Source organism: Hipposideros armiger, unplaced genomic scaffold, assembly GCF_001890085.2.
Source record: "Hipposideros armiger isolate ML-2016 unplaced genomic scaffold, ASM189008v1 scaffold_216, whole genome shotgun sequence".
In the NCBI taxonomy this organism is placed as follows: Eukaryota; Metazoa; Chordata; class Mammalia; order Chiroptera; family Hipposideridae; genus Hipposideros; species Hipposideros armiger.
In genome coordinates, this window is record NW_017731566.1 from 481502 (window position 1) to 505297 (window position 23796).

The window sequence follows — 23796 nt, forward strand, 5'->3', positions numbered from 1 at the left end:
CCACTACCCCCCGCCCCCCATCTCCTCCCTGTGCCAGTAGAACAAGCCAGAAGGCCTGGCCTCCTGCTGACTCTCAATCAAGTGCAGCCTTGCCCTTCATGGCTGGCTTCTCCTGAGCCACCAGATCCTCTGGTTCGACAAGTCTCTCCCCTCATGCATAACATCACCTGAAGGTCGCCATCCAAACGGTCTCATCCTTGTCCACACGAAGGATAAGAGACTTGAAAGCAAACCCCTGACTGGTGTCTACGGCATTCCTGGATCAGCTAACACCATCAACAATGTCCCCCCAACCCTCAGAATCTAAGAAAGTAAAGAAGGAAATATTGTATTTTATCGCTTGCTCTTAGTACACCTTGCGGGCTCAAATGCTCCCCAGTTTCTTTAAACTTCGAGCTGGTCTACGACGGTCCCCACAGCTCACGGGCTGCTTTCTTCAGGGCCCAGGTGATTCTGGGCTGAAGGAGCCGGCTTCGGCGGAGCTCCGGTCTCCTCGCCTGACTCGGCCACCAGTGCCGTGCCAAGAGAAGCCCAGCTCACGTACGCAGGCGGCTTCCGGGGAGTCAGTGGCTCCCCAACTGCCTACAGAATGCTCAGTCGCGTCACTCAGTCCCACAAAGGGCACAATGAAATGGAATCACAGACAGCACGAGGGCCCCGCGGAAAACCAAGACCACGGGCTCACATTCACCACCACAGCCCCGAGGACAGGAAGGCGCACAGAGGCGTAACCCAGGGGACAGGCCTAGCAGGTCTGGTCTGTACTCTCTCTGGACGTGGGAACGTGTGGCGATCTGGGTGCCTCGTGGCAGACAGATGGAACGAGGTCTCTGCCAGAGACGGGGGTCAGCCAAGCAGACTTCTTAAAGCACTGCTGATGGAAATGAAAGCGAGACACGATCTAAGTGTCCCTTCACACCAAACTGATTAAACAAGTTCTGATACAATGATGAGGCCATGTGTGACCTTAAAATCTATGTGCTTCAAAAATGCTAAGGGACGTAGGAAAATAATTGGGACAACGGGAGATGTTGGAAATATATGTAAATAGATATGTACATAGTTGTCATGTAGCTATATATCACATAGATCTACAGGATTACTCTACAGAGAAAAAGTATACAATTATAAAGACAAATGCTAACCATGCAATCTATGGGAACATGGGACGTGAGGTACATGATTCTTATTTTTCTTAATTCGCTTTTGGGCATTTTCACTTTTCTAACAGTATCTCCTATAGTATTTAAAACTGCGGGTGAAGCACATGATAAATGCCTGCTTTGTTTATAGAAATCGTGAACTCAGCACCTGAGGTGGGAATTTCACACAGGGGCCCGGGAGGTAGGGACGGAACTGGGAGCTGCTATTATTACTGTAAATGAGGCCATACACAGGTCAAAAGTTACCTGGGAAACCTGATTTCCTCATCTGCCAGGAAATTATATTACTCCTGATCCTTATTTTCATCATCCCTAACACATTCAGGCAATTTTTCCTGAGGACAAAAGAAATTCTAATCTTACAAATTTGTGCGAGGTCTCATGGACCCCAGACGATAGCTCAGAAATAGCCCAAAAGCAACAAAAACTGATAAGGAAGAATTTTGGATAAGATATAAGGCACCTAAGTATAATTCATTTTAAGTCAGGATATTATTTTTAAGGAAATGAAAGCTGTGCTTCTTGGTGGGCAAAACTCACCCAACAAAAACTGTGTTGCTTGTGATTTTAATGCAGCTGATTTCCAACATGGTTCCCTCCAGGGAAGACAAAACAGAAATGGCACCACAAGATGGTCGAAGCTGTCACAGGCCGGGGAGCCTGCGCCCCGGGACAGCCCCGGGAGGAAGACAAAGTCTCAGGCATCTGTGTTCCAGACTCGGCTGGGTCCATATACCTGTAGGAAGGTCATGAAGGGCCAGGGAGTCTTTACAAGACAATGGGAGAAAATGGGTCTGTTCCTACCAAATTGAAAAGAAGAACCAGGGGAAGAAATGTAAAGAATGTGAAAGACTCGCGGGTGCTGAGAAGGTCTGGGCCTGGCTGTGGGCAGTGAGGGGCCTCTGATGTGAAGCCAGAATCCCAGACGGAGAGGAAAGAAGAAATGTCAATCAGGACCCCCGAGGGAGGGCTGAGTAAGACCTGAGCGCAGGGGGGCGCCTAGTTCCGGCTGTAAGGTGGACTTCTCTTCAGAGGGAAGTGAGAAAGGAGAGGTGATGTCAGACGGATCTCAGGGGGTCTTTTCAGTAAAGCAGACAGAACAGAATCATTTACTAAAGGTAGGGTGGGGTGGGGTGGGGTGGGCGACAAGCCTCAAGCTTGAGAAGCTGCCAGAAATAGCTGCTAAGGTACACTCGACAAGGAATTTAAAGTTTTGTTTTGTTTTGTTTGTTTTTAGTAAAATGGTACAGTTGCTATGGAAAAGAGTATAGTAATTCCTCAAAAGATGAAACATAGCATCTGACCCCATGACCTGGTAATGACACTTCTGGTGTACGCCCAAGGGCAGAGAAAGCAGGGCTCGGACAGTTCTTTGCACACGAATGTTCACAGCAGCATTATTACCAAGAGCCGAAAGGTGGGAACACCCCAAGCGCCCGTGCACGCTCCACGCACACGATGGAACGGTGCTCTGTCTTACTGAGGAAGGAAGTCCTGACACAGGCTGCACCATGGGTGAGCCTGGGGGCGTCGTATCACCAGGGAAGTAAGTCAGTCACAAAAGCATAAATGCTGTATGATTCACTGATATGAAGAGCCCAGGAGGGGTGAATTCCGAGAGACAGAGAAGATGGTGGGTGCCAGCGGCTGGGAGGAGGAGTAGGGAGTTAGTGTTTCATGGGCACAGGCTTTCAGCTCGGGAGCTCTGGAGATGGGTGGGGGTGTGGTGGTCGCACATCACTGTGAGCATTATTTAATGCCACTGAGTTGTGCTTAAAGTGGTTTAAACAGTACATTTTCATGTTATTTACCATAATAAAAAAGGCTTTCCTAAGAATTTGGGAGCAGCCCTGAGGCTGGAGAGCATAAAGCGGGGACAGTAAAGCAGAGCCTTGGTGAGTCTGTCTCCAGAGAGGTCCAGAGGCCCAGAGCAGAGGGGAGGCACCGGGCAGTGGAGTGACGGACAGCACTGCCCACACGGGTCCTGCAGTTTCCCCTCCCATCACAAACAAACAAACAAGCAAACAAAACTACCCAAGCAGTCAGCCTCCATTGGTGTGTCTGCTCACTTAAATGAAATGGCTCTGGTAAGAACGTTGTACTAAGTTACATGGAAAACGACAGCACTGAAAACTCGTCTGGCGCCATGTTTAGCCACGTTAGCTTTGATCTGAAACTCCTCGTGCCCTTCCTGAGGCATGAACTGCGGTGGCTGGCTCCACCCTGCAGGGCGGATGTGCATCGTGGCTTCAGTTCTCAGAAGGTGACTGTAGCGGGAGGGCTCTCTGGGGCACAGCAGCCACCTCCACCCCCCACCCCCAAAAACGCCAAGAAGGCACTAGAGCGTCCTGACCTCCTGGTCCTGAACGGGGCATACAGATCATCTCAAAAATCAAAAGAACCAACAAGGGCCACCCTTTGGGAAGCAAAGTTTAAGCCCTAGGAAAACGCTGTCTTTCCATACATTCTCCGTGTATGCTGGTTCACAGTCGTACTTCCATTTCAGCAGAGCACAGCTTAAAGAGTTAAAACAGCACAAAAACCAGGGTCCCATGAGGGGCATCCTTAAAGCTCAGATGCTGAGAGAACACTTACTTACTGTGAAAGAACAAAATACAAAATTAGCAGCGAGGAGGCAACGTTTCAAATAAAACTCAGTCACCTGTCTTGCAGATGGAAGGTTCACACCGAGGCGCGAACGTCACTGAATTCACTCGTGCCTTATAATAAACCACCCAAGTCTCCAGTCCCTAAGGGATGTGACATCAGGGGGAGGAGGCAGACGCAAGCCAGGCCCGATCAAATTTAGTACTGTAAGAATATATTTAGCATCTGAAGTTACTTCTGGGCTCCAAACTTCCTGTAATTTTTATCTATTCTTACACTTCCCACGTCCGTTTCCCTAAAATGTCACAGGATTCAGTAGTAACTGTACCGAGCACGTTGCTAATTTTAACCTTGGAACAACAATAAGGGGGCTTGAGGCAGTGCCGTGTTCCCAAAATAGTTAACCTAAAATGTTAATATGCGCGCCGCATTGCTACTGCCTATAGAGCACCGGGTTTTCACAAAACGTCCCCATGAAGAACGGGAAATTATACTGAAGAATCCAACAGCTCTGCCAGACAACACCTTGGAGAGGAAAGGGACGTGAGGACTTTATTCATATTCAGTTTCGCTTCTTCCTTGGTCACGGCAACCCTGAGATGCATCTGAGCATAAAGGCATCTTCGTTCCAGACCAAATGGCGAGCATTAAGGCTGGGAAAGCACTTCCCCACAACATTTTTAAGACAATAGCCATAAAGATGTTTTCTGAAATTCTCAATTAGAAGGGCATTAAAAGAGGAAGGAAGAACAGAGGCCGCTCCAATGAGCAGCCGGGTGAAAGCTCCAAGCTAATCATGGGGAAGATTCTTCTCCTTGGAAGGAATTAGCACAGGCAGCGAACTGCAAATTGCACAGCTCTTTCTGTGATAAGTCAGCCCCACAGAAATTGCCAGGACAGGGATGCCCGGGCGTGCGGGTCCCAGGGCTGCTCTGTGGGCCTCTGGCACCCCCACACCAGGAAGGTCCTGAAGAACGCTGAGACCCCACTGCAGATGAAGGCATCTTTCTTCCGACGGGCAACAGGGCAAGAACAGGTAATCAAGGTGCTGAGAACGGTAGGAACCTGGACCCCTGGCTCTGCTGGGCAGGCAGAAGACGCACTGAAGGACGACGATGTGGCACCATTTGCTGGGCACAGGTGGACGTCTGGCTGACGCCTGGGGCACCGACAGCCACAGCCGCCCACATCTGCTCAGATACTAAATACCCACAGCATTGTTCTCCTCAGCTGCCCCTTATTTACATAAAGTAAATTCAGAACCTCTCCTCGCGGAGGAGCGAAGACATAGCAATGACAGGATTTCAGAGCACCTACAGAGGAAAGAGAAAGCAACTAACTCCCTTACGCGTGGGGCATAAGCGCGTTCCTGCGTGGGCCTTCCGCTCACGTTCAGGCATCGCGGGCTGGAGGGCCCGCTTCTCTCAGCCCGCACGGCAGCCTCGCGTCTCACTGGCGGCCTTGAGCGTGGCCGGTGCCGGGAAACCAGGGCCTACCTTCACCCGGACCGTCTGGTCCGACACGCTGCTCATCATGTCGCTGACGGACCGGAACAGCTGCAGCAAGGACTCCACGAAGTCAGCCTCTCCCTTGTTTTCGTACAGCCTGCGAAGGGACACACGAAACTGTGGGGCCCGGCACACAGCACCCCGCCACTTTTTGCTACAGCCACTCAAGGTGCTCCTTGGGTGACAAGTTATAATGTAAGCGGACGTTCCCAGCATCTACGAGACATGGGAGGGGTTTGGAAATCAGGTTGCTGGGGACCACTCAGCTCTGGAGACATGCCTTCAAGTGAAAGATGCTGATGTTTAAACATCATGTGTATTCTTTTTTCCACTGTAACATAATACATTCCATACACAGAAATGTTTGGAAAGAGAGGGAAACAAGGAGGCAGGGAAAAAAGAAGGAAGGATGGAGAAATTCAGCTTAAGTTCTACCCCACAGAGATGGCACCATTAATATTTTGGTGTCTTTCCTGCCAGAACAGATAAGGTCACATAATTGACAGAGACACTTAATTGCCTAAATTTAACATAATCTTATAACCATTTGAAAATGACATTATAATAGTAAACTCATAATTAACATTATTTCAGAGGAATGGTAGTAATCAAAGTCATTCATCACAGAATCGGTCGTGACAGGAAAACTTTCAAGAGGGGGAACATGCTAAATAAATGGATAACAAGAAAGGTGTGCATTGGTTACATGGATGCAAATATATGTTGCTAATTGTAAATAAGTTTCATCTATAAATTATTTATTAGCAGTTACCTCGAGTTGCTGTGTTACTAAGAAGCAATGTATTTGCATTTTTAAATGTTGCAACTCAGATGTTTTATTAATACAGACTGGCTTTCTGCCTAATTAAAAGTATACCATACCTGAAAACTTGTGTACAATGGAAAATTTTGTAAACTAAGTGATAATTAATTACCCTAGAGGAGCTCATTTGAGTTCCATTGTAAAGCAGCACATTCTGCCTAAAAAGGGAAATTGTAACATAGTGTATGTGTTTTGTAAAGGGTATTCAAATAGGAGTTTACTTAAATGGCGGACCAAACAATTACAATTATGGAGTCATGAACTTCTGCGTGCGGGTGACCTGGAACAACACTTGGCAGACACTGGCGCAAACACTTCAAAGGCTTCAAGCTTGCAGTCCTTCTCCCTCTCAGGATAACTGCCAATTCCTACAACTAAAGGGTTAGGAGACTAAAAACAGACATGAAAACCTCTATAAAGCAGCCGAATTTTCATCTGTCTCCAAGATAATGAAAAGAGCTTGGAAAATGCCAGGGAGAGGGGCCTCAGCTAGCCCCATAGATTCGAAGTTGAAAACCCCGGAAAACGAAGGGCAAACACATTAGACTGAGGCTTCCCAAGGCTACGAGCAGCCTTCACTCAGCGCACCTCTGCAGAGAAAGGTGCTTACCCCACGATCGCTGCCTAGAAGGGGAAAGAATGGGTCATCTCTGAAAGAAGGTCACATCACCTGGAGGTTCTACACTTTTCACTTATACACAGGCCTGCATTCCAGGGAAAACTACTAAAAACAGCAAAAGTACAGACCCATGGCCGAAGCAAAGAAGACAATAGAAAGGGACTCAAAGGTGATCAAGATATCGCAGTTAGGGAACAAGAATGTCAAAATACATATAATTATCTTTTAAAATAAAGAGACAAAGATGAAGAAATGGATAAAAATATAAAAAAGAGAGATGACAAAAACATTAGATGAAAAATTTTAGTAGAGAAATGAATCTAGAGGAAACAATCAAATGAAAATTCTAAAACTAAATAAAATACTGTATCTGCAATTAAAGATTCATTATATGGATTAAATTTAGATTAGACACAGAAAAAGACAGAATTACTGAAATGGAAGACAATTAACAGGAAAATAAGCAAAGAAATGAAAAATATGGAGTGTTAAAGATACCTAGGGCACAATGATGAGAATTAATATACATGTAATTGAACTGTCAGAAGAAAATGAAAAATACAGTGGAACAAATGCAACATTAGAATGGATAATGCCCATGAATTTTCCAGAATTAATAAAAGACATCAATCCAAAACTTTAAGAAACTCTCAAAATCCAACATAGGATAAATGAAAATCAAAGTATCCCTTTGCAATCCATAGTAAAACTGCTAATAACCACAGGCAGAAAAGCTGTAAAAGCAGCTAAGGAAAAAAGAAAAACAGCACCACCTTCAAAGGTGTAACAGTAAGTCTGAGCACCGATTTCTCACCAGAAATGATGGAAACCAAAAGAAGGCAGAATAACATCTGGAGGAAGAAAATAACTGCCAATCTAGAATTATATATTAAGTGAAAATATCCTTCCAAAACAAAGACGAAATAAGAGATTTGGAGAACTTTTCGATAATGAAAGGGAGGTCTCTAGAGCATCGCCATTCCGTTTTATCAAATAAATCAGGAAGAGCAGCTTGTCTGAGCCACCTTGCAGGGGAACAAGGAATGAGAGGGATATCAGTAAACAGATGACTACAACCTAGTCATCATTCCTTGCTCTACTTAAATGTGATAAATATTCATTAACAAGGAATGACAAGATCTTTGTCTATAACCTACATTCTATGTTCGTTACCCAGGAAATGATAGCAAAATGACAGGTCTGCTACCACTTATTCAGGACCAATAATTATTCACAAAGCTAACACAGATGACAGGCAAAAACCCCACAAAGCACCTGAAAGACAGAAGAGGCACACAGTGATAACTCCCTTAATACTGGGACTCAGAAGGTCTCGTGCAGGATGGATCTGTTTGCTGGCTTCCTAGTCAATGTGCTGCACCCACGCAGAAAACACAGACAAACAAAACCAGCGGAGAAGTGCCCCTGACTATCAGGCCTCTTTCCTTGGGGCTCCCAGGACAGGAATGTCTTTGGGCCAGAGCTGTGAGCCTATAGGTTTCATTTCAAAACAAAATGATCCTTCTAAACAAAACAAAAGGTAGGAATTTGCACAGTGAGAGAAACAGTGAGACAATGATAAGCTTCAACGTCTTCATCTCAAAGGTTTCACCTCTTTGTTCTCCGTGAGAGTAATTACTGTCAATACCCTGGAATTTTACAGAGCTACTACAATATATGGAAATACAGCAGACCATTTTAAAAGAAAAAGGAAAAAAAAAAGAACTCAAAACTTTATTCCAACTGCAAAAAGAAAACCACATACACTGGTCAATTCTAGCTGTGAGCACAGTTTTTCTCCCGAGGTAATAAATGTGTTGCAACTAAGAAGATGAGAACCACAGTGAGTTCTCTCCCTCAACTCTGAAAATACCCAGCGAGACCTGCTAAGGACTTGTTAGGGACCAAACATTCTAGACCTCTGTGTGTAGGACACAGGACTATCCAAACTAGGAATATTATGTCATCTAAAACTAACACCTTTGATATCACAGATGAAGAACCACTGAGATGGTCAGATAGCAGAGAAGGGGGTTGATGGGGAGACTCAGTCCCCACTATGGTCCATGATTTTAAGGTCATGATCTTTTTCTGACCACAGAATCTCTAAGATACTAAAACACCTCGGCAGTTTCAGACTACAGATTTAAATTTAAGAATATTATCATAGCTACATAATGTGGCTACACCTGTGCTCTGGATTGAAAGGAACATATGTCCTTCTCCACACTCAAGAATTGTAGAAGGCAGCCAAGATATACATTTAGGAAACACTCAGATAAAAAAAATAAATGAATAAGGTCAACACATGATCAAAATCTGGGATAGAGTCAGCGCTCCAAAGTTTACAAAGTACTTATGGGAGAAGGAAAGAAGAAAGGAGAGAGGATGGATGAAGGGAGGGAAGAAAGGAGGGAGGAATGGAGGGAGGGATGGAGGGAGGGAATGACTGACCAACCAAATCCTCAGCATCACTGCAGGGCCTGGTCAGGTGAGGCCAGGAAGGCCCAGACACGGGCCCTGGGAGCACGGGGAGGCCGCACAGCCTTTGGACAATTGTTGCTTCTGACTGCTCTGCGCTTGTCCTGGACAGTCTCAGCTCATCTGACAAACAAGTCACCCCAGCCAAGAATCTCAGTTTGGGGTCAGGCCCGGCCCCTGCTCGAGCCACTCCAGGACAAAGGCCAGCCCAGGACAAAGGGTCCGTGCCAACAGCGTGTGCCAAGCAGCGGAATGAAGGCATTCCTAAGCCCGGCAAACACAAAACGCTTCCCAGGCCCCATTCCCGCACAACCTGGTGGGACCGAGTCAGCCTGGGGGTCACTTAGGGCTCCACTGATTTAAAGCCAGAGCCACCTGTGCCAGGCGTCTCTGAGACTGACCCCCGAACTAATGGGGAAGAGCGACTGAGGAGCCTAACGAAGTCGGGTTTAGTAACCCCAAATAGCATAGGGAGGGTCCAAGCTGTCAGGACAGAAACTCTGGGTCCGAGTATGAGCGGGGGAAGCCTGACTGTGTATATTTCTCCCTCACTGCTTTACTAAAAGAGCTCCGATTCTGTTGACAGCAACAGCAAGCCCATCTAAACATCCTTTCCAACTTCCTTCACATCTAAGGGGCTCATGTCACATACTTCTGGCCAGTGAGATTACAGCATGTGTCACTTTGTAGGGACTGGGGATAGGTCTTGGAAAGGACAGTGAGTGGAAGACCCCGCTATCCTTCCCCCTTCCGCCCCTGCTGCCTGGAAGGCCGCTGTTGTGATGCCAGGAGGGGCAGGGCCCCACCACCGCTGCTGTCTATCGCCGCTGTCATGCTAGACAACCAGGAACGGAAAGAGAAAGGGAGGAAGAGAAAGCAAAAGGGGGACGAGGGGGAGAGGCGGGAAGGAAGGAAGGACAGGGTTTCCTCACAGCCCCTGGAGAGCCAGCCCGGGCGACCTGACACCTACTGATTGAACAAGATTCGGGAGCGCACGATGAACTTGAAGATGTACTCCAAGGCCTTCATGGCTTTGTACAGCTGCTCGCTGACGGCCGGCTTCTCAGCACTGTCCACGTAGTTCCGCAGAACTTTCGTCAGCTTCCTATTCGTCACGGAAACACAAATCAACAAGGTCAGAAAACCACAACATCTCAGCCCTCAACTGGGACAGGAACACACAAGCGGGTCGTCTTTCGGTTCACACTTATCCATGTATCCCCATTTGCAAAACGCATCCTGAACAGACTACAAGTGACCCACAAAATAACTCTCAGAGGAGCAAGGTCTGAGCGTTTAACAAGCGCTTCCTAAGCGTTTGATGCTTTTCGAAGCATTTCAATGTGTTATGTATTTAACCCTCACAGTAAGACTGTAAAGCAAGCAGTGGGTCTTCTCCCTAATTGCAGAGGAAGCAGCCGGGGCTGAGGTAGGTAAGCGAGCTTCCCCGACCTCAAATAAGAAGATCAAAGGGACTTTCTTCACAGGCCAAGAGAAGCACAAAAAATCTTTGCAAAAGGCATAATACTGAATACAGTGTGGACCTAGGTGATGGCTGCACAACAATGTGAATCTACTAAGAGCATATGCTGAACTGTACACCTGAAAATGGTTCAAATGTTCAATTTTATGTTACGTATGTATTTTACCAAAATAAAAAAGGCATTATATACATGAAAGAGTATTTGCTATTGAAAACCATCTCACCCACCTCTGTTCATTTTAGCTCATTCTCTAAAACTAGAGCTCTTACACTCAAAAAAAAAAAAATTTAGAACCAATTTTTCAAATTTTCAGGAAACATTCTTAGTTTTTAATGAGTTTTCTAAGGACCTTTATATAAAAGATGATGAACAATAGATGAGAATAACATGGGTGAATACATGAAAAGACCTGTATTTTTTTTTTGCATTTTCTAATAAGGTTGCACAAAAACACTTAGTGGTAAAAGCATAATGACTGTACTTCTCTTGGCGTCTATTTCTTTATAAATTGTGATCTAAAAACAATTAACTCCCTAACAAGAAAACATAATAGAAATTTACATAGTTTATAATATACCAAAATTGGTCAGAATTATTTTTAAATTTTCCACACCATTACATAAGTAATTATAGACAGTTGGTACAAATTAAGTATATATATTGGAAGTTTGATTTTAATTCATAGCTTCATAAATTATATTAAGTGCTTAATTCATAGGTAGTTAAAAGAAAATACTTGTTAAAATAAAAGAAAAAGCATTAACGTTTTTCTATTTTTCTGTAATCCAAATAACCAGAAAGTGCAAGTGGCAATAAATCTGCTCAAAGCTTCAGAGTATGTGAGAAGGTTAATTAAAAAAAAAAAAAAAGACTCCAAGAGGCCATATCCAGGTATATCGCAGAAAAAGTCTAGAATCATATTTTAAAAAATCAGCTTCATTCATAAATATATACAAAGTAAAATAACATGAAGTAAACTGTTTGCCCAATACATTCTCAAAGAAGTAGAAAAGACTGAAAATTAAGGTGGTCCGACGAGATGTGGGGAATTGGGTCCCCGCTAGTGGGGTAACTGACACAGCAGGTTTTGGGCAACACACCGGTCGTATCTATTACAATTACAAACCTTGAAATCCTTACACACCAGCAATTCCACTTGCAATTTATTCTACAGAAACAAGTATAAATATTAAAGGATGTTTACTGCAACAACGTCTACAATTGTAAAACTATGCACATGTCCATCACTGGAGGGCTGGTTACAGAAATTACGAGACGTCCTTACGATGGCGCACTGTGAGCCTTTTCAATACGAAGCGTGGTGGCCAGAGGGAGAGACGGTGCATCATGACCAACACAGGAAAATGGCCAGCTAGGGGGTTTCTTCGTTTGCAAAGAACGGCAGTTTCAGAGCAGCAGACGTGTGGGGACCACTCTGTAGCCTACGTTCTTATCATTCACCTTTTTGTCCATCTTTGTGACACTGTCTTGGCTTCTGCAGCTTTGCACGAAGTCTTGAAATCAGGTTTTTCTTCTGAAAAATGAGTCGGCCTCTCTGGACATGTTGCATTTCTTCTATTTAATTTTTCAAATAGGCCATTCCATTTTTTTTTTCACAAAAGCATGCTAGGTTCTTGAATGCAATCATGTTGAACTACAGATTAATTTGGGGAGAACGGACATTTGGGCAAGATTTTATCTTTTGATCCATGGGCACAGTATGTATCTCTTGATTTTTCTATATTAGCTTTGGATCCAAACTTTCCTACATTTGCCTACTAGTTCTAGTAGTTTTTTTTTTGAGAGGGAGGCTTTTCAAAAATTGATTCCTTAGGGTTTTGCAAGTACATAATCACATTATGTAAAAGTAAAGACCGCTTTACTTCTTTCTATCCAATTATTATACTGTTTATTTTTTTTTTCCTGCTTTACTGCACTACTTCCAGTAATAAACACACGTGATGAGAACAGAGATCCTCTCCTTGATCCCAGACTTAGAGGAAAGGCTCTCGATGTTCTAGCCTGAAGTCTTAGGTTAGCTGTACATTTTCTGACACGTCCTTTGTCAGATGAAGACGTTGCTCTATTTCTAGTTCACTAAGAAGTTTTATCACAAATGGATGTTCAATTTTGTCAAATGCATTTTCTGCATTACTGAGATTTAACAATAAAAGCAGAAAGCTACTAAAACCGTGGAGGCCCAGTGGACCATTCTGCAGCGATGAAAAACTTCTGCAGCTAGTCATCCAGGACAATTGGAACATCATTTAAGGGGAGGGAACCTAGAACCAGCTCTGGGAAAGACAGCTCAACGGACAGAAAGGCTGCTGGTTTCCTGGGAGAATGGTCCCCAGGGGCGATGCCTCTCTCCCTTGTCACCCGGACAGCTGTGGTCACCCTGACGGGGCTCCAGTTCCCATGGATTCCGTCTGCAGGGGAGCTATCAGGGAGCGCTGGGGCGCTAAGAAGTGGTGCCCATTGCCTGTAGTCACCTTTAATGTCTTCTCTTGGAGTTCTTTATGAAGAAAGGCTAAAGATCTCAGCATTTATCAAAGGAAAGAGATAAAAAAGCAACAGAACAAGGGTCTAATCCAAGCCCATATGCCTGCCAAAGCTTTGGGGGTGGGGGGTAAGGAGGGGCTCTCTGCGATAATACCATATTTCCCCATGTATAAGATGCACCCTTTTTAGAAAAATTCGGGGTCGAAAAACTGGGTGCATCTTATACAGTGATTATAGATCGTTGTCAAGTCATTTAAGAAGTGTGGCATTTCAGATGCCATAGATGGAACTGAGGACGAGGCAATATACGAAGACAGTGATTCGTCATCAGACACAGATGAGGACAAGCTCATGGCTGGGAGTTTTGACAGTGATGAGGAGGTGTATGAATTTTATGATGAATAAAACCTGAGTTCAATAACTTTATGTAGTATTTTTTTTTTTCAAATTTTGGGCCTGAAAATTAAGGTGCGTCTTAGACACGGGAGCGTCTTCTACCTGGGGAAATACGGTACTTAGCACCAGGCCCCTCCCAGGCTCAGGGAACAAATGCTATGGTGCTTCATCAGTGTGCACAACCCCCCATGTTTGGTTAAAACTGTGTGGATCAGTTCTCTCCTTTGGTTTTTCCAGATGTCAATACTCAGATGCAACTTGGCAGTGTTAGTTTATCAAAACATGGTAAGAATACGTCTTTTTCCAGAATGACAATTTCCTTTTCAGCAGATTACAGAGCCTGACTGAGAGGACACTGATTCTCAGCTCAATCCCGTCACAGCTGAAAGGTAAAATGAGACTTTCTATCTCTCCGATTGAGTAACTAGCCAAAAGCGCTCCGATTTTCATTCTGCCACCTCTGAGAATAAGTACATCACTCTTTCCCCAAAGGCCTGTGAGGGGCGATGCCAACAGAAGGATCTGGAATGCAGTGTAGGAAGCTGATTCATTGTTCTGATTTTCTGAAATTAAAGTACAAAATCTAATCTGAGGAGAGTTGTTGGGCCCCCTGTCAATAAAGAAGCAGAACCGGGAAAGTGACACACACTGAGATCCTGCCGCATTGCAAGCCGTCCAGAGGCCACTCCCATCAGCCGGCGTGGGTCGTGTTCTGGTTGCCATGGCGAGAAGGTGCCACTTGATCCGCCCTCCCCACAGCCTGTGAGGAACTGTCCAAAGTGCGGACAAACCGGGCATCTCCAATGAGACAACAAACCGCTTTAAACAAACATTTGTTCACAAGAAAGCACAGGACTCGTCAGAGCTCGCTCTGTGTGCTTGAGAACATGGCAGCTCCCTGCCCCCTCGGGGCTCCACTGCCCCACATGGAGCAGGCACTCAGGGCACACGTGAAAACATCCAGGAGCAGCTGCCAGTGCCAGGCCTCTGACCTGGAGCCTGTGCCGCACACGGGCAGAGACGCAGGCTTTGGCCTATACGTATGGCCAAGGCGCAGACGGGAGCTGAGATCCAATTTAATGGCCCCGAAGAGAATCAGTTCCAATGATTCCAAGTGCACGTCCTCTGAGAAATTATATCAGATCGTTATGTTGTACACCTGAAACTAATGTAATATTGTTTGTCAACTATACTTTTTTAAAAACACATTTTTAAAAAAGAAATTATTTAAATCTTTTGAATGCGACTTGCACCATTAAAAGTGTGTATAAACGTCAATGAACCCCATGTGTGGGACAGAGAGTAACCCACTACAATGATTCTAATAACAATGAGCCCCAACAATTGCCTTGGGCTTTCCAAGTGCCAGGAATTATTCTGCGCAGTCGACATGTAACTTAGTAAAATTCTCGGCAAACCTACAGTCGTACCCAATTTACAGATGAGAAGACTGAAATCCAGAGAGGCTAAGCAACTTAAAGGTGGAAGTGACAGAGCTGCCATGTAACTCAGCTGGGCCCCAGGACTGTACCCTCAACACCAGGCGAGCAGCCTCTGTGGCCCAGGCGTCACACACACTCTGGTGGGACACAGAGGGACACGTGGAGACATGGAAAGGGCTGGGAGCAGCCGGGTGGGCACTAAGAACCCACATTATTTACCAGGGAGGCTTCTGGAGCAAAAGGAAAATCTTTCTTCAAAGAGCAAAAAGGTATACCGAAAGATACCAGACTGAATTTTATTCCCACTAAACAGCTAATAACCTCAAAACGAGAACACATCCATTTGTCCATTCCTCAAAGGCTCGTTGGGAAGCTACAGGGTGGCAGCCTCCCTGCACCCATCTATCCGTTTCATTGAACATAAAGTAACAATTTCAAAGACCAATGGAAGGGGTGGAGAAGAGCAAGGATCTATTCCAGAATGTTATGATCATTTATCACATGTCTCTTTCAATAAGATTTTGAGGGCTGTTAAGAAGGAAACAAAAATAAAAATTATCCCAGGAAACTCACAGATTTGAGAGGGAGAAAGGATAATCATAGGCAAAAGTCTATGAAAAAAGATTCTCGGTAACAAACACAAGACAAAAGCAAGTATTGGCTGTAGAACAACCAGAGAACTTACGTGTAGGCTAGTGTTGCACTGAAGTGTTTCTTAATGTAGGTTTCCAAAACGGGATTAAAATGCTGAAATTTTCGGTCAGCAATGAGTCCAATGATAAACACCTGTTAAATTAATATTTTCATTAGCAAAATAATGCGAACCCTTCTGGAATCTTCACCTGAGTCACGTGCACCGCACCGCGTGAGTCAGTGAACTGTGACAGCGGGTCAGCCAGCTTGCCTCTCCTTGCCCTACACGCTACACTTGCCCAACTACAGTGCTACTGGAAGAACTTTCTAGCTCTCAGTTTGTCTGCTCTGACTGGATGTACACCTGGCAATGCTTTCCAGGCTGCCGGGCCGGATCCCACCCTCAGCTTCAAAGGCTGCAGCATGAAAGTACGGATGGAAAGTGGAGACCTCTCACCAGGGCATCGAACACCAGGGTGTCAAAGGTCTCGCTCTCGGAGTTCTCCATCATGATGTTGAACAGGGCATCCAAGGTGTCCTGGAGGAACTGCGGAGACACAAGGGCCAGCGGACGGGTGAGCGCCCACCCAGCTTCCACACCTGGACGAGCCGGTACCGCTGCCATGGCTCCAAACACCCACATTTCTCAAATGGCACCTACGCAGCTCTTAACGTTAGGGATTTTTCTCCCAGTCATTAGAAGCACAAGACAAAAATGTGAGCTACATGAACTCGGAACAGAGACATGGGCAGCCTGAGTCAAGCAGAGGAGGCCCTACTGTCCCCTCCTACGGACTCTCCAGCCGTCTTCCTGGGTTCCATCAGCCCAGTGACAGCTCCACAGCAAGTACTTTTATATCATTTCCCACCATTTTCAGACTGCAAAATCTTTGCAAAGGTCCAAACTTTATGCCAACTGCCAACAGCCCAACGTCACTATCAATAGGCTCTCCGGGTGTCAGACCCTGGCTGGTCACAGTTCACCCAGAGTCCCTACAGCAGGTCTACCTGTCCCACCCAGACAGGTGACACGAGTGATAGCACAGGACATGACAGCAGAGCTGCGGCCTGGGACATCTAGTTTCAGAGCCGCAGAGGTGCAAGGACCTGAGTATCCTAAAGGAGGTGCTCATATGGGGGAGGAAAAGCCTTGTGTGACACCCACCCTCTCTCTAAGGACATGCACTGGGGGACCAAAGTCATCACGGTCATTTCCACCGAAATGGGAGACCGTATCTCTTACCAGATGAGCAAGTGCTTTTTTCAACCCATCTAGCAATGCCCTCTCTCTACTAGTTATAAAAACAGAGGGAAACCTTGGACAAATGGGAAACACCCAGTCTCTGAGGCCCTTAAATGGAGTAAAAGGAGCCCCCCGGCCAGCCTTCCATTGGCTGGAATGGCCTTCCATTCCTGGCTCCTACGAGTGACTGTGTGGCCTTGGACAAGTCCATTCACCGCTCCAGACCTACAGTGCACACTGGCCAAGCAGAGGTCAGACACACAGGTCATCCTGCCCCGAGTGGTCCCCGTGTGCAGAGGGAGCAATGTGACCACGTCCAGGGGTGAGCAATGGGGATTTGATAATAGATTAGATAAGGAGAATGAAGAACATGATACGATGGTCTTTGATATCTCCTGGTAAGCGTGACAACAGGTCAACAGAAATACAGTGAATTCCTGGTGTGCTACGGGGACTTAAAAATGACAAGGGACAAAACCGCATGAACTGTGTGTGTCTTCTAAAGGTACTTTAACTTGTTTCCCCAGCTTCCATCGGAATCGGGGACTTTACAGAACCCTGGGAAGTTTCAAATGCAATTAACATTGTCTAGCCAGGGGTAGCTGACGAGGACCTGAAAAGATAATGAAAACTGGAAGATGAGCAAGGAAATGTTTGAATGGCTGTACAATGAAGTTAGGAAAGTGTTGCGACCAAATTAATTCACACTGACGTTAACCATATTGCTGTTTAATGAAGGCCACTTTATGTAATTAATTTTTACAGAGATAAGATACTCTCCCTCTGCGAGCACCTCTCATGGAGGGTGAAGAGCTGGGACGGTGACGGACCTGGCTGTAGAGACCTCACTCACGAACCACTGCAAGTAGGGGACCGGCTTATCGTCCCCCGGCCAAAATGGGACATACGGAAAACGAAAACGCATTTCCTTACGCACAAGGAAAAGTCCTTTGAGCAGATGCGAGGCGAGAAGCGGCTAATACTGAAGAAAATATCAGAACCGCCAACAAGGACCAAATAAACAATTACAGAGTGTGAGCGCTCCGAGGGCTCCCAGTCTGACTGTCCTCTTTTAAAGATTTGACCGGGCACCCAGCATTTCTCCAGAGCCCGGTATGTGTGAGGCTGAGACATGAGGCCAGATCCTGGGAGAAAGGAAGTGGCCAAGGCCAGATGAGTGCGCGGCCCCGTCCAGCACACCACACATCTGCAGGTCAAGTACAGAGCTCTAGGAGAGCGGTGAGCCAGCGGCGAGGGAATGATCATGGGCACCTCCTAGGTGCCAGACACGGCTGCCGCGTGTCATCTAACCCCCACCACGACCGTCTGAAGAAGGCACTCGTGTTATCTCCAACCTACAGCAGGGAAAGCGAGGCTGAAAGAGGGGAGTTCACCTCTGTCCATCCCGCAGCGAGGACCCAGGGGAGGAGGAACCAGCAGCCAAGGCTGGCTGGACTCCAGGTCCTGTCACCTTCACCGTGATACCAGACCAGCATCCCAGGGGATTCTGTCCACGCAGAGGTGCACGGCAGGCCCTAGGGCACTGCTGTTACAGGATTCTAAGGAGAAACCCCCACCACCTCGGGCAGCAGCATCTGACCAACGCCCCGGGCCCCGGGTCGCCTTACCTTCACCACTTCGCCGCCATCCACCTTCATCAGCTGCCTCAGGTTCTGCTGCAGCAGGTTGGTGTTGGAACGCCACTTGAGGAGCCCCAGGAGGTCCACTGAAAACAAACGAAAGACAGTTCCTCCAGCGGGAATTGCGGCCTCCCTTAACACATGCACCATGCGGGGCTCTGGGTACAGTATGTTTGGAACAGAAAAACCAACCCTATTTGGAAAACGTCACCAGCTCCATTTTCACTGCTTTCTAGCAAACACGCCTGACACCCAGTGTGGCTGATCAGTCTTTCCAACTCCATTTACCATGAAATGCTTTCCACGTGGGAGCGGTAAAAATGCATCCTGGAGCCTAAGAAAGAAGGGCCGGCCTTTCCAATGAGCAGGCAGGCGGGGCCGAGCAGCAGACGGCCTGGAGGGGCTGCTCCCCCACCAAGTGCTGTCCTGGCATCTCGTCCCAAGCATGAGAATGAGGCTCAGGATTTTTTTTTCATATTTTAGATAAAATAATATAAAACAATAAGCACAAATCCAGGTCCTGAAACCACAAAAGGTGATGGTCATGAAAGGGGCCCAGAGTCAGCCCGGCCCATGGAGCCCCTGCTGCACTAAGCCTGCTGACCTCACCCAGACCAGCCGGCAGTGGCTGCTGCGTACAGCTGAGTTTTTGTTTATTGGTTTCCTAATACAAGAATCACAAGCTGGATGCACGGGGGTTTTCACAGACTAAATGGAAGACCATGTCCAGAAATGATTTTTAGGTAGCAAGATGGCTTTGGAGGCTTGAAGACAGAACCCAGACATCTCTGGGAAACAGTGCCTACAGTTTTCACTGGGAGTTATTTTCATACCCCATCACGTGAAAAAAGACCATTAGCAAAGGGCATCTAATTTACCGTGTATGTTCACTAGAAACAAACGTCAGCTACAGAAGTTATCTCCCTAAGAAAAACCCCAGTAAATACTGAAAAGGCAGGTATCAGTTGAGCAATACACAGAATTTCAGGGAACACAGGACACCAACTGAAATTTAAGGATAAAACCACACAAAAGGCATTCGCGTGAAAAGCACTGAAACATACATCTTTATACGTGTGACTTTACCCCCAAGTAAAGCTGCCAAAGGGAAGAGTTGAACATGGGAAACTGAGAAAGGAACAGCAGCTTAAAATACTGTGAAAGGTGCAGAGCATTGGCTGAAGGACCAGCAGGGCCACAGCACCACTATATGACCTTGGGCAAGGTCATATAGTGGTTTTGCCATCTGAACAATGGGTACAGCATTGCCTGACTCACAGTGTTGGTGCAAGAATTAAATGGCATGACCTAAAGAAACCATTTAGCATGATGCCCCGGGTGGAGACCCATGGCAGCATCCACCAAAGAGACGATCAGGAATTGAAAACTGTAGCCATTCAACATGAAAGTTAACGTGTTTTCATTTCTAATCGAAACTGCAGCAAGGATTAAGGCTGCATCCTGCCCAGACATGCTCTTGGTCCCAGGGTTCAGGGCGATGTCCATTCCACAAGAGTCACCAGTGTTTTCTTCATGGAGATAGTTAGTAACCTGGGTCCCGTCCATGCAATGTTAGTGGGACTTGGGACAGGAGGGAGGCTGAGGTATCCTCTGTCCTGAACAGCTGAGAAAAGGGACAACCAGGCAAATTAGTAGTGAGCCAACACCTTGGAGGGGAGGCAGCGAGATTTCAGAAAACGGGGCTTGCCCCACCCCCAGCTGCCCAGGTGCTCTCTGCTCCCGGGAAGCCAGTGCCATCGGACCCCAAATAATTTTTTGTTTCTCCCTCTCTAATTATATAGTAAGATAATCAAGGACATGAATCCGTCTTATATGTCTTCCTACATCCCCGACAGCATCCAGCATAATTCTGAGAACAGAGCTGTGTAACACAAACCTCGATGAATAATTCAGCCACTGCTTTTCCTAACTAACGGGACTTCACAGGAACAAATCACGGTGTCAGAAACGTGACTCTCCAATGAGACTCTGGGCGTCCATCTCAGGGCCAGCTGGGGGAGCTCCACCTTTCCCACACCTGACACACCACCATCCCCAAAAGAGGGATCGTTGGCTGGGGTGAAATGAAAGCCAAAAGATGACCCGCGTTCCTCCTAGCGAGCAGCAGCACGTTGGACTTTACCTGTTGCCCAGCAACGGCTGCTGCGCGCCCAGGGTGCTGGCTCCCTCAGTTCCAGGGAGGGAATTACCCTGGGGCCAGTGAGATTCAAGGAGCTCAGAGGAGAAAGGAAGGGTGGACAGCATCCCTGAGAGATTTCTGTGACTTAATATCTTGGGGGATTCCTAGTTTGCTGTCTTCTTCTCCGGGGATATGTGGGTTAAGGAGGAAGGATTCTGTGCGCGGGTCTCATAACCTAACTGCTATTCAGAACACTGCTTTGACGGGGGAAATACGTTCAAGTTCAAAATAACAACTTGCAAACGTGCTTCTGGAATATGACCCACGTATAATAACACGGTGGTTCCCTACACAGTGAAAACGGCAACACGCAGCAGCTCTCGACTGTCTAGCACCTACTAAAAAGCTATAGCGCCGGCCACACATACCCAAATGAGGAGGCGATTCAACGGACAGGCTGCCTTTGCCCTGAGTTAATGAGGCCCTGGGTGCAGTCATCAGGCTAGCGGAGAGCGTAACATATATGTAACATATAGAGGACAACGGTATCCAGAGAATAACGTTTAACCTGTAAGGCACCAGCCCCAGCCTTGCTGGCCGCGTGCTCCCAGGGCGCTCTCTACCCCGCCCCGTGCTTGCACAGAACCCAATGCCCCCGCTAAGTGTTTTCATTTGCTTATGGAGGTTACTGCGTGACCACAAGCTAGGATAATTCATCATGCTTAGGGTGAACTAATGTTCTTAAAGTAACACTTAGGAACATTTGTATCCTTAGAGATATGTATCCAAAATGCAAATGGCTTCCACGTGTTTGAGTGACATATCCCCAGTGCTTGCCCTGCACTGTTTACTCAGGAGACAAGCGGTGAGTGAGAAAGCACAGCTCCTGTCGCCCAGCACAGCTTGTATCACTCAGGACAGCAGCGCAGAGACAGGGGCCTGGAAAGTTTGAAAGGACCCGCACACCCCAACAGCCAGCACACTTTCCATTACAACACAGTAGCTTGCAGGTGATGGGGTTCCTTTTGTCCTGTGTTTATCCCGTTAAAGTCCAAACAACGACTGTCCCTCGGGCAAATCCGAGATGACTGCCAAGATTTATGGACAGCCCCCAGGGACACAATTCATGATAGCAACAGACAGTAATCATCAAAACCCATATCAGGTGGTGAAGAGGAAAAAATTGGATCTTCGAGCTGCGTTTCAAGAGAGCATCGAGTTTCTCTGCACAGCTGTGACACTGTCACTTTGGGGGATGCGATTTTTAAATGGAGGGTTTGTGCACAGGAGCCTCTGCCTGGCCCAGGCAGTGTGCTCTGAATAAGAAGTGCCCCTGGCCAGACAGCCATCACCCGAGAGGCCGGAAGCAGCGGTGACAGCATGTGGCAGACAGGCCGGGCCAGCACTAAGCTACGTCAGGCTGTGCTTCCGCGGGCGTCAGTTAGCACGGGGCACCTTATCCAGAGAGCAGACTAGAAATGTCCTCAAAACCAACTTTTAAAAATGAAGACCACTAGTGATTATCTCAATGAGTAGCCGGGAGGGTGGGTGCCTCGCATCCGACACGTAGTCCTCGCAGAGCCCTTTGAGGCGGGCACTATAACCAAGTGTACAGACGAGGACAACGGGGTTCAGAGGACCTAGTTCAAGGTCATTCCCAGGGTTGCCCCAGGGCCAGGGCTCAAGACCAGGTCTCTGGTGTAACTTTAAATCCTGTGGATGGGTTTTCCCTTATGACACCTGCCTTTGGCGAAAATGCTTTTCCAAAAGTAAACCCATTGCTTTCTCTCTCTTTAAGGTTAATCTCTGGGTCAAAGTCAGAGCATGAATTTTAAAGTCCGATGGAGGTCACCCCCTTTCCTGAGCCGTAGACATCCACACGGGCCGTTACCAAGGACAGCCCTGAACGGCTTTGTTCACCCACCTACAGAGGCCTCCTCCCCTCAGCCAGAGCATGGAATGGACGCAGCTGTGGGCGGGATACTCCAGGGGGGCGTGTGTCTGCCCCACACTCACCGTTCTGGGTCAGTTTCGTGGAGCACACGAGCGTTGACACCTGGAACGAATCTTTGCTGATGGTGCAGCTCCCGAGGCTTTGCATGCTCTTGCCCGTGGCTGAGTGGCCCTTCTCCTCCAGCTCTGCTTTCGTGGACGGCAGGCTCAAGTATGTGGCCGCATCTTCCAGCTTCTTTGCTTCGGCCTGTGGGTTTAACGACGCAACACGTGGACCCCAATGCACCGTCAGCGGCCCCCACGCTATCCTTCGTCCTTTCAACCATCGTGATATTTGCTCTGTCTCATCGGCTAAACAGTGCATTCGAGGGATTTCTCTAGTTCCTGTCCATGAATTCAAGTGACCAGAGCCTTTCTTCCTAGAGCACCTGATGGTATTGTATATACACATTGTCGCCTCTCATGAGGAGCAGCAGAAAGGCTGGTCATCGGAAATGGGCATTTGCATAATTACACGGTGCTGGACAGCAGCTGTCTCACCAAGGGGAGAAGCGCCAGCTCCGGCCAGGAAGCCCAGACAGGCAGGAAGCAGTCAGCGTCAGTACCACTGCGCCCACGAAACGGCCGGCCTACCTTATACACGATCAGATCGTGCTCTCCGTCTCTCAGAGTGGTCCCGTCGTATCTCATCAGCTTCACAAAGGCTAGGGCAAATATTTTCTCCGATTTGTCTTTAGCTGCAACAGAAATCAATAACCGTCTTCAATTGCTGTCGTGACGAAATAACGCCATACGGTGGTACAGGAGCTGCCTTAATGAAACAATTCTAACACTGTGCTGACAGATGTTAAAGCAAACACAGATAAGTGGGGAAACAGACAAACTTCAGCAGCAGGAAGACTTGCCATAAAGGGACGGTTGCGGACAAACCAATCTGCAAATTCAAAGCAATTCCACTCGAAGTCTCATGGACGTGCTCACTCACGAGCTTGAACACTGATTCGAGAGTCAACACCAGGCACCAGGATGAGTCTGCGGGGCCGCCCGCAGCACTAGAAACCAAGAGTAACCGCACAGTGATGCCGAGGAACACAGTATGTTTCACATGAGGATGCACAGACCCGTGGGAACGAACAGCCTCTGGAAACAAGGTCGTCACAGG

General features: G+C 47.1%; 1 protein-coding gene across 1 annotated transcript in view; it reads right to left on the reverse strand.

Annotated features, from left to right (window-relative positions):
- Positions 1-23796, reverse strand: part of DOCK1 (dedicator of cytokinesis 1) — a 461498-nt gene that overhangs the window by 344964 nt on the left and 92738 nt on the right. The window contains exons 17-23 of the mRNA XM_019654186.1: positions 23268-23371; positions 22698-22881; positions 18530-18627; positions 16116-16205; positions 15711-15811; positions 10172-10306; positions 5267-5375 (exon numbers count right to left, since the gene is read on the reverse strand). Coding sequence (XP_019509731.1) covers positions 5267-5375; positions 10172-10306; positions 15711-15811; positions 16116-16205; positions 18530-18627; positions 22698-22881; positions 23268-23371 — 821 coding nt within the window. The remainder of the gene's footprint in view (positions 1-5266; positions 5376-10171; positions 10307-15710; positions 15812-16115; positions 16206-18529; positions 18628-22697; positions 22882-23267; positions 23372-23796) is intronic.